The sequence below is a fragment of the Periophthalmus magnuspinnatus genome, chromosome 14 (assembly GCF_009829125.3).
Source record: "Periophthalmus magnuspinnatus isolate fPerMag1 chromosome 14, fPerMag1.2.pri, whole genome shotgun sequence".
NCBI lineage: Eukaryota > Metazoa > Chordata > Actinopteri > Gobiiformes > Gobiidae > Periophthalmus > Periophthalmus magnuspinnatus.
Window position 1 is genome coordinate 3,935,913 of NC_047139.1, and position 11,598 is coordinate 3,947,510.

At 38.0% G+C, this 11,598-nt stretch overlaps 1 protein-coding gene across 3 annotated transcripts; it reads right to left on the reverse strand.

Annotated features, from left to right (window-relative positions):
• Positions 1 to 2,591: 2,591 nt before the first annotated feature.
• On the reverse strand, positions 2,592 to 9,780 carry LOC117381582 (microfibrillar-associated protein 3-like). 3 transcript variants are annotated; one of them, XM_055226393.1, is made up of 4 exons: positions 9,668 to 9,780; positions 8,380 to 8,502; positions 7,003 to 7,223; positions 2,592 to 5,779 (listed from the first exon to the last, which is right to left on the reverse strand). In XM_055226393.1, the coding sequence occupies exons 3-4, from the start codon at positions 7,214 to 7,216 to the stop codon at positions 5,181 to 5,183; spliced, it is 813 nt and encodes a 270-aa protein (XP_055082368.1). In that variant the 5' UTR covers positions 7,217 to 7,223; positions 8,380 to 8,502; positions 9,668 to 9,780; the 3' UTR covers positions 2,592 to 5,180. The 3 variants fall into 3 exon arrangements, with proteins under 3 accessions (XP_055082368.1, XP_055082367.1, XP_033834456.1); XM_055226392.1 differs by having other exon boundaries at positions 8,380 to 8,499; positions 9,668 to 9,758; XM_033978565.2 differs by lacking the exon at positions 8,380 to 8,502.
• Between the last annotated feature and the right edge of the window lie 1,818 nt (positions 9,781 to 11,598).

Here is an 11,598-nt window from a genome sequence, read left to right on the forward strand (position 1 = left end):
GTTCTGGATGTTCTGGATGTTCTGGATGTTCTGTTCTGTGTTAAGTCTCGTTTGGAGAGGCCAGTGAGCAGGACGTGACAGTCGTCTAATCTACTGGACACAAACGCAGGATAAGTCTCTCTAAGTCTGGTTTTGACAGTTTACCTTTGATTTTTGACATGTTTTTTAGATGTAAAAATATGCAGATGTTACTGATTTGTTACACTGTTGTTGTGTCCTTGGGCAAAACACTTAACCCTGTTTGCCCCTGTGTCTGTGAACATCGGTGTGTGAATGGCTAAAGTGTTTTCATTGCTTTGAAGAGTAAGCGCAATATAAATATCACCTTTTTTTTAATATTAATAGTTTACACCAAATGAACATATGTAGATCTTTAAATAAAATAAAACAAATTTTCAACAGTCACTCCCAAAACACATTTAAATATAGTATAAGGTGAGAGTGAATTATCGTGACTATTATTTTTATGTATGTATGTATGTTATTATTATTTTTATTTTATTATTATTATTATTATTATTATTATTATTATTATTATTATTATTTTTTTTTTTTATTATTTTTTTTATTATTATTGTTTTTATTATTTTTAAATTTGTTTATTATTTTTTATTATTTTTATTATTATTATTTTTTTAATTATTTTTTATAATTTTTGTATTATTATTATTTATTTATTTTATTGTTATTATTTTTATTATTATATTTTTATTTACTGTATTTTTTATTTATTAATTCCTTTTTTTTTATAGGATAATACACAATACTTCTATACTGATTGAATCTACTTTTCCATGCAGTGTGGTTATTTATTTCTTATTATATATTATATATTTCTTATTATATAACGTGTTGGACTTTGGACAGTGAGCTCTACACCACAGACACATTTCGCCCTTGAGATTTCAGATGCTGTTTTCATATTCCTTGTGCCGCGTTAATGTCCGGCCGTCCTTCCAAAGCTGTTCAAATTTCAAATAACAAAATCCTCAGAAAATACCTTTACCCTTGGCGCCTGTTTGGAGCGTGAGGATGTGTTTATGGAGCAGGGGCTGCACTCTCGGGGCGCCGCTTGACTAAATAGGATTGATCGGGTCTCTCGGTCGTTCATCTTGTGCAGACGTTTAAGGAGAGACACATTTTTGGGACGGGGTATTTCCAAACAGCTTCCTCAGTGACGCAAGGAAAAGCAAATACATTGATCTGTGAAAAAAAGAGAGTCGCAGGGGTGAAAAGTACGGTTCAGGTGTGAAGGGGACTTATATTTCAGACTTATTTAGATGAATACTGATCATAATAAAAAATAAATAAATAAATAAATAAATGCATAACAATAATACAAAAAATAAATAAACTCAAAAACATAAATATTTAAATAAATGAAATGTATAAAAAAAAAATAATAATAATAATAATAATAATGAAAAAACATAAACAATATAATAGAAAATACACTAATTAAAAATACAAATAAATACATAAAAATAATAATAAAATACACTAATAAAAATCATGGAAAAAATAATTAAAAAATACAAATAAATACAATAATAATAATAATAATAATAATAATAATAATAGTAATAATAATAGTAATGAAAAATAATAACATGTACTTAAATATAATAAAAAATAATACAAATAGATAAATAAAATAATAATGAAGTAAAGTGTACAATAAAATGTACATATGTATAATAAAAAATATACTAATCAAAATTACACAAATAAATACATTAATAATAATAATAATAATAATAATAATAATAATAATAATAAAGTACATAAATATTTTCTTGTTCTTTCACTTCACTGCCTCAGCTGGTCTGAAGTTCCCTGACCATTTGTGATCCAGGATCATCACAGACATTTCTGACCATCGATCAGGCACATCATTATTCTGGGCGAGGTGGGGACATGTCTTGCTAAAGGGCACAACAAAAACAATGACTTGCCAAAACTGAACCATGAACAAACTGGACAACTGCTCCAGAGCTACTCCTGAATCAAAAGGATTTGACTCTAGTTTTCAGATAAGATCAACTTTATTTGTTCTGTAATAGTAAAATAGATAAAGCAAAGAGTTAAAATAAATAAATAAATAAATAAAGTACATATTATTGAATAGATTAATGTAATGTGTATCCAAATGCAGCAGCTGAGTGGGTTTAAAAAAAGAAAGAAAAAAAAGCTGTTTGCCTAGTTTCTAATACAACAGCGCCCCTCTTTGGTGAACCTCAGTACTACATGCCTTCATTAGAATTAGTGATCACTAAATAAAGACTGGATATTCAGATTTAACAGTTTTTTTGTTGTTTTTTTTTAACTCAAATTGTTGACATGGATTAATTTTGTCATCACCAGTATCGAAAAATCAGATTCTAATCAATACTTACACTAGAATCGAAAGTAGATACTCGTTTGAACAGGTATTGACACTAAAAAAACGCTTTAGAATGACGTTGAGCTGTATCAGAGTAAGTATAAGACACACAGACTAGAATACCACACAGATATAAGGTAAAAGAAAAGAAACTACAGCCATTTAATGTTAAAAAATCACATTATATCGACTAAATAAAGAGCGTTTTCTATAATCGTCATGGCATCGGGATCAGTATCAGCGTCAAAACTATTAATCAGCATCGAAATCGAGTTTGAAATCGTAGTATCGCGACGACACTAACAGAACAAACAGACGAGATGGTCAAAAAGGCACTATTTATTTCAAAAGATTCCAAACAACACAAAAATACTAAAGTTTACTGGGTCTTATTCGAGTGTCTAAACGTTCCCTCCTCCCTGTTTCTGTAAACGCATTTCGTTGACCGTGAAAAGCCAGTTATTTTCTCGTTATTGCAGAGACGATGTTCGCGGTGTGACATGTTGTTGACTCATTCCTGGTTTAATGCCGGGTGCGACTGGCAGTTACACAATGAAGAAAGAAAAAAGCGATTTGTTCAGTTCAAGCTCGAGTGTCAAAATAAACAAAAGGCGACGATTATAGTGTCAAAAATGTAATTACGGCGAACAAAAACACAGCGACGCCGAAGAGGGACAAACGCAAAAACACACAAGCTCGACTGGTCACAAGCAGAGGTACGAGAGCAGAGAAGTACTCGAGTAAAAGTACAAGTATCACGCGAAGAAATGGACTTAAGTAAAAGTGTTAACGTGCCTGTTTTAAAATGGACTTAAAGAGTAAAAAGTTAAAGTGTTTCACGCAGGTTTTAAGTCAAATATAGTGATTTTATTTGTATATTTCTGTTTGGTCAAATTATGAACGTGTTAAAAATAAACCCTCAGCATTTTCAGCAGGGCCCAGACAATAAGAACAAAATACTTTCCTTTTTGGGTGTAATTTTTTGGGGTATAATGGTTTTGAGTATAGTTGTTTTTTGGTTGTATTTTTTGAGTGTAATGTGTTTGGGTGTAATATTTTGAGTGTAATCTTTTTAGGTGTAGTGCTTTTGGGTGTAATCATTTTTGGGTGTAACGTTTTGGGTGTAATCATTTTTGGGTGTAACGTTTTGGGTGTAATCATTTTTGGGTGTAATCATTTTTGGGTGTAATCTTTTTTGGGTGTAACGTTTTGGGTGTAATCATTTTTGGGTGTAATCATTTTTGGGTGTAATCATTTTTGGGTGTAATCTTTTTTGGGTGTAACGTTTTGGGTGTAATCATTTTTGGGTGTAATGTTTTTGGGTGTAATTTTTTTAGCTGTGATATTTTTTGGCTGTAATTTTTTGAGGGTATAATTTTTTGAGTGTCTTTTTGGGTGTAAAGTTTTTGGGTGTAATCTTTTTTAGTATAATCTTTTTAGGTGTAATAGTTTTGGGTGTAATCTTTTTTGGTGTAATCTCTGTTTAGTATAATCTTTTTAGGTATAATAGTTTTGTGTGTAATCTTTGTTGGGTGTAATGTTTTTTGGGTGTAATATTTTTGGGTGTAATGTTTTGGGTATAATCTTTTTAGGTGTAACACTTTTGAGTATAATCTTTTTTAGTGTAATGTTTTTCAGTGTAATCTCTTTTTGGGTGTAATGTTTTGGGTGTAATCTTTTTGGGTGTCATTTTCGGTCAGTCGCTCTCTACTCAATACCAGTGTCTGTGTCGCTGCCCGAACCATCAGGTGCATTTAGTTTGTTTGAAAGTAGAGAAACAATATACCCACAGTGATCACACAGAAGTTATGGTCCCAGTGTCCAAACTGATCAAACACAACAAAACATCAACCTTAAGAATTTCCCAAACAAAAACCCATTTCCTTAAATGAATCAACACATTCAGAAGCACGATACAGTGTTTAAGTCAATATAGACAGTGAACAAAAACAGAATCACTCCCTATAAACTATTCTAAATGTACAAAACTGTTTAAAAAATATGAACTACAATAAAAAAAAAAGACAGAATACAACACTTAAAGAGTAAAAAGTAAAAGTATTTCAAATATTGACCCCCAAAACGATGTTTCCAGGCCTAATCCCAGCCCCTCCAATCAGAGCAACCCGTCCCTCTGGAGCGTACCATCTATAGGGGTGGGCCATATAGTTAAAAAAAAAAAAAAGAATACAATAATTACTTTGAAGATATGCAAAATTAAAACATTGAGTGTATATTCTCTAATAAAAAACACCTCAAAAACAGACCTGGAGTTGTGTTTTGTTCCAGCATTATTAGTCTGTTTACATTTTCCAAAGCTAAAATGCTCTGTTCCACCTTGTGATGTCACGGAGTGGTAGTTTACAGCTTCTTTTACCTTTTGTTCTATACAGATCGGCAATTCCAGACGCTGATATGATCCAAATGATTCTAGAAATGAAGGTGTGTGGAGTTTAAAAACACAGTGGAGCACTTCCTGTATCACCACATGATGACATCACGAGGTGGAACAGAGTGTTTTCAGTTTGAGAGAAGAACTCAGCCTAAATCTGCAGAGTTTGTGTGTTAAACATGTGTGAATGAAACAAAACAAAACACAACTCCAGGTCTGTTTGTGACGAGGAAACGACATTAGAACAGATCGGAAAACAGTGTAATTTAGACACTTTAAAGTCATTTTCCAGTCCATTCACAATATTTTTATTATTTCTGTCACTCTCGCCAAGCCCTAACTCTTTTAAAAACAAGAATCCAATCCTCTGTTTTCTCCACAGTTGTTCATAAATGCGCATAAACCCTACTCTTCGTCGTCTCTTTCTCCTGACGTTTGCGCAGACGTGACCGCTTCCCCCTCTCCTCTCTCCGCTCTGTTCAGTAAACTCTCTCGCTCGCTCAACTCTTCATTTTTCTCCATCTGCGGACTGTCTCCTGCCGCCTCCTCTCCTATCGACCCGCAGTTTAGAATCAGCGGCGGTAACGGCACGCTTTTGGCCAAATCCTCAATATGCCTCGCTATTTCCATCGTCTTGAACTGCGTCACTTTCGCCAGCTCCAAAGTCTTTTCCGACGTAATAATGGGAATCCTTTTAGCCACTTCGAACGCCTTCTGCAGCTTCTCCGCGCCCTCCGTTCGGAAAAACTCGTTGATAACTCGTTCGGTTTTCTTCAAATGGCTGCTCATCATGCAGAGGCGGGCGAAGTTGAGGATCATGGTTACGGTAAAGGTGAAGAGGCACACGGTGACGTAGTACAGGCCCAGGCCGCTGTCGGTGTAAGCCACGCGAAGGATTACGGTGAAGTTCGAGGCGTCCGACGAGCAGGTGTAACGGCCCCGGTCCAAGAAAGAGACGGCGGTGATGTTTAAGGCGCCGCTGTCCTCGATCTGCCACTTTCCGTCTAAAACAAAACGCACAAAAGGTCAAAAAGTCAATACAACAAATGAAATAACCGAGTGAGTTTGACGTCACCCACAGCGTTCAGCTCGAGTCAAATGAAGCTCATCGACGCTAGCAGTTATAGCGGCTAATCTGGAGCTGGGTTTCGTATTAGGAATTCCGACCGCGAGTATCATAGCAACCAAAGAGCCAATCCAGAGCGAGGATGTTGAAGGTAACGCCCCTTCCAGCCCGCACCTCTGGTTTAGCAGGGAGTGGCCGCTTAGCAACGCTGTCAATCAAACCTGTTGCTAACGCTAGAGGGAGTGACCTCAGGGAAAGAAGGCGCCTGATTTGTCTGTTATTAATGTTCATATCTTGATTTATGGACACAAAAGTGAAATAAAACCACCAGGATCATGTAGAGGGTTAATACGAACATTTAAGACCAGAATGACGAGTCTGACAGCAGCAGGTACAGAGAGAGGACACAGTTTTTCAATGTAAAGTGAATTGGAGCCAGAAGTGGGCCCATAAACACTTCCCCTTTGGAACACGGCGGCTAACAGGTTAGCTATGCCCGTTAACATATAGTTGTCCCTCGCTATATCGCGGTTTCGTGGATTTTTTTAGGGCAATTTTTCATGCTTTTTTATGATCGTGCATTGTGTCGTGCGTCCTGATTGGCTGTTGGACTGTAGACCATTGTCCATCAGTCTCCTCCGTGCCGTGTCTCCTGTCCAGTACAGAATGTGTTCAGACAAATTTACATAAACGTTGGATCGCAGTGTGACTCTGAAGTGCTGTACGTTTGCAATTTATTTTTCCCCCGATAAAACCCACCGTCAGACTTATTTCGTTATTGTGTCTGTAAATCTAGATATGAACATTAATAACAGACAAATCAGGCCGCTATGCCCCAGACAGACAATTTTCCACAACTACTTGTACTACTGATCAATATATATGTTATAAATATGACAGTACATGACATATTTACCCCCGAAATGTTACTCAATACTCAATTTAATCATATAATAGTCACACAAAACAAACAATAAAATCCCATTGTGATCTGGCTCTAAGAAAACCACGACTGAAATTTTTGACAGACAACCCAGCCGTAAATTATTCTTCGCATTTAACCCAGGATCTTAGTCAGGAGTACCCAGCTGGAGGTGCCTGGTGTACATGTAATAGTTCCTACACATTCTAATCCACAGAGACATAAGGTTTGGAGAGTACCTTGGTTAAACTCCAGTAGATCCCCCTTTGGGTTAAACCACTGGATGTTGTCTCCAGAGTTGTTGCACCTGAGGAGGACACTAGCGCCCTCTACGGCCAAGATGTCCTGCTTCAACAAACTGCTCTTGTACGCGGTGATGTTTTGAAACAGCGCCCAGCTCGCGTCGATGAAGACGAGAAGGACGATCAGCGCGTGGAAACGAGGAGCAAACATGGCAGATCTGAGAATAAAATCCACAAAATTTTGATTAAAAACAGTCAGAAAGAAGGAAAGGCGAGTTTATCTGAACAGCACAAAACGTACACAGAGTAAATCAAAGTGTTTTACAGAATAAGAAAGACATTAAACATTAAAATAAAACAAATCAAAACATAATCACAAACAATCGTCATAAAATAAACATTTAACGAGAAAAGTGCAGAATAAACCCCTTTCAGTCGTATTCACAGATAAACAGAACAGTTTGAGTCTGGATTTAAACATCGTCAAAGTCGAGGTCTGAGTCACATCTTCAGGAAGAATGTTCCAGGTTTAAACTGCAGAAAAGTCCTGGTTTAGTCCTGGTTTAGTCCTGGTTTAGTTCTGGTTTAGTTCTGGTTTAGTCCTTGTTTAGTCCCGGTTTAGTCCTGGTTTAGTCCTGGTTTAATCCTGTTTTAGTCCTTGTTTAGTCCTTGTTTAGTCCTGGTTCAGTCCTGGTTTAGTCCTGGTTTAGTCCTGGTTTAGACCTGGTTCAGTCCTTGTTTAGTCCTGGTTTAATCCTGTTTTAGTCCTTGTTTAGTCCTTGTTTAGTCCTGGTTCAGTCCTGGTTTAGTCCTGGTTTAGTCCTGGTTTAGACCTGGTTCAGTCCTTGCTTAGTCCTGGTTTAGTCCTGGTTCAGTCCTGGTTTAGTCCTTGTTTAGTTCTTGTTTAGTCCTTGTTTAGTCCTGATCTAGTCCTGGTTTAGTCCTGGTTTTGTCCTGGTTTTGTCCTGGTTTTGTCCTGGTTTTGTCCTGGTTCAGTCCTTGCTTAGTCCTGGTTTAGTCCTGGTTCAGTCCTGGTTTAGTCCTTGTTTAGTCCTGGTTTAGTCCTGGTTTAGTCCTGGTTTAGTCCTTGTTTAGTCCTTGTTTAGTCCTTGTTTAGTCCTTGTTTAGTCCTGATCTAGTCCTGGTTTAGTCCTGGTTTAGTCCTGGTTTTGTCCTGGTTTAGTCCTGGTTTAGTCCTGGTTTAGTCCTGGTTTAGTCCTTGTTTAGTCCTTGTTTAGTCCTTGTTTAGTCCTTGTTTAGTCCTGATCTAGTCCTGGTTTAGTCCTGGTTTAGTCCTGGTTTAGTCCTGGTTTAGTCCTGGTTTAGTCCTGGTTTAGTCCTGGTTTAGATGTACTTCCTGGTTCTAGTCCTGACCCGAGCAGCAGTGTTCTGGATGTTCTGGATGTTCTGGATGTTCTGGATGTTCTGGATGTTCTGTTCTGTCTTAAGTCTCGTTTGGAGAGTCCAGTGATCAGGACGTTACAGTCGTCTAACCTACTGGACACAAACGCAGGATAAGTCTCTCTGAGTCTGGTTTTGACAGTTTACCTTTGACCTTTGACATGTTTTTCGATGGTAAAAAGCTGCAGATGTTTTGATTTGATGTGGCTGTTAAAGTTCAAGTCTGAGTCCTTTATTACCTCTAGATTTCCGGCCTGAACTCACACTGGATGCTTTTCCATAGTCATTTCAATCCTCAAACCTTTCACTATATGCTCTGCTTTTATATTTGGCAAACCTTTAACTAAACACATTTTATTATCTTTTAATTATAGAAACATCTTGATGGCAATTTGAAAATATTAGAATATGATTATCAAAATCTGAGACAAACAGTATTTTTTCTTAGTTTTTTCATCTGTCCTATCACACACCGTAACACATTGAGATAAACGATGATATTAAAACGTCTTTATGCCACTGACACAAGGCAAGATCATCCCAGTAAACTTATTTTAAATCTATAGTATCCTTAAAAAGCCTGATAAAATGCCAAAATGAACCAATAATCAGCCATAGAAGTTATTAATTCTACTCAAATATTACCTCAAATCAACACAAAATTGCAAAATATCCCGACTTTGACAATGAAAATGTAAAAATGAAAAATACTGAGCCCCAAATATTGTGTTCCAGCTTTCACAGACTGAACGACGAGTTAATATTATCATGACAGGACAAAACTGAGGTCACCAAGATCATCAACATCTGAGAGAAAGACTAAAATATGAACTTCTGGACTAGTACAAGAGTTATTTGACTTTTATAACATGTTTGTAGAAGCCTGAACTATTATTTTTTACTTAAAGACACTTACTTCTTTGCAGAAAACAACAGCATTTTTCAAACTTCAGTCTTTGGGAATTTCTAGTAATTACAAGCATTCGAATAAAGTATATGTAGATACTTTAAAATTAAATAAATAACTATATTCTTCCGGTTACTCAGAGGTTTTTTCGGTTTACTTTCTCTAAATTAGTACAAAAATGTGTTGTTGTTCTCAAAAGTATTAGTGCTGCTGTAAAATGTGGCTGGACTGGTTTAACGAGCTGCGTCGACTCCTCACATCAAACTCAAATAAACATTAAACAACAAATAAACATTAACACACAGCTCCTTAAACTGAGACAGACGCCAAATGATAAAGAGAAGATTGTTTTACCTGTGTTTGGGATTGGGCCAAGAGTCCAGTCTGTATTTTCCTCAGTGCAGTGAGAACCTTTGCTCTGAATATCCACAGAAACCAAACAGGCTCAGAGCTGCACTTCCTGGTTCAGGTGCACTGGGGGCGGAGCTACACCTGTCTCTGGAGGAAAGGGCTGGAAAACACAAATCTGAATCAAACTCGAGACAAGTGTCGAAGGAAAGCCAACATGCACTCACACTTATCAGCAAATACATTCTTCTGTTTCAAAACTGTGTCTGTGTCTATGGCAGCGTTTCACTCTGTAATAAAACCAAACCAGATAAATCCCGCGTCTCTCCTGTTTCCTAAGAGCGCGCGTGACTTCACCCACATGGAGGTGTTTGCTCAGGCAGGGCATCTGTCAGATACGACCTGTGACTTTGTCCAGACTCCAGAGTTCCCTCTTTGGCGGTGCGTCCAGCGCGGGCCCTGTGCTCTGTTCTCCACAGAACAGAGAGCTGACCATGAGTGGAACCTGAGCTGCTCCGACCCCACGCATCAGAAACATGCATTTCTAACAATATGGATCATATAAGTCTAATTTGTATTTGCAAGAGGCGATTATGACCTCAGATGGACTCGACCAGAGCCTCCGTGTGCGTAAAAGTTTTGGAAATAATCCCCCAGATGTTTATGCATTTGACATCCAAATCTTCCTTGGAGCTTGTGCGTAAATCCACACTGTTATTCTCCAACATGAAACGATCCGATACGTGCTGTGCCTATAATCCACTTTAGTGCGCGCTGTAGGGTCCAGCTCCATGTGGAGCGTGTCTCGCGGTTCGGGCTCTTTGGAGCGACTGGAGCGTCCAGACACACAGGGCTGCTCCAACTGTGCCAAGCGCAGCAACGCTGTATGAACGTACATGCGCGCACAGACCACGCGCACGGAGCCTTTCTGTTTTATATTATTATATTATGTCATGATCTATGCCACCAACAACTGGGTAAGGTGCGCGCCGACATGCCAGCCCAGAGAATGTAAAGGTGCACGTGTGCCTTTGGTGACGCACAGACAGACGCGCTCTGGATGCGCGTCCTGGTCTCCAGGCGCATTGGCAAAGCGCCTAAAAGGTGTGCCCGGAGTTCATTACAGTAGTTTATTACGGTTTATTATGGAGTTTATTACAGTAGGTCTATGCCTGCAGGTCAGAGGAGGAGTGTAGACTTTCCTATCATTAAACATAAGTAAAATGATGAGCGCGTAATGACTCTCCTCTGCGCACGGCCACAGGTCACACAGACTGCGCCCTGAGACCTGCGGGAACATTCAGCACAGTGTATGCACTGAATAGTTCAAGGATGAATATGAGCTGAACATGTTGGATTAAACGGTGGATTTAGAGCGACAGGAGAGGAGAGGAGAGGAGAGGCTGCCCAGACTGTCTCTGTCCACAGCTCTTAGCGCAGATCCGCTCTGTGTTTTGGAGTTTTCTTCTTATGAGTAACATCAGGGCTCGTGCGTGTGCGCGTGTCCACATCCGCCCCAAACGTCCGAAACGTGTCGTGTCTGGGCACGGTTTGACCGGGCGAGTGTGAGCGCCCCCTAGAGGTCTTTGGAGAGATCCTCAGTTATATTATCTCGTAATTATGAGAAATGATCTGACGGGAAACTGTTTATTTTTTCATGCTTCAACTCTCATGATAAAAGTCAAATGAGCAGGGAAAAAAATAAAATAAATCTACACATTTTCATAGTTCGAAATCATGCCTTCACACTAAAACAAAATGTATTTTAATAAAAAAGTACACTAAACGGATTCATTAGAAAACAAATATTTAAATAAACAAACAGACTAATAAAACGTAAAGCAATACTTTCACTGTGTTTTTTCCATCGAGTCTAAACTTAAATTCAGATTGAACTCGGTCGCGGTGTTTTGAACCTTCTCTTATTTTGAAGTTTA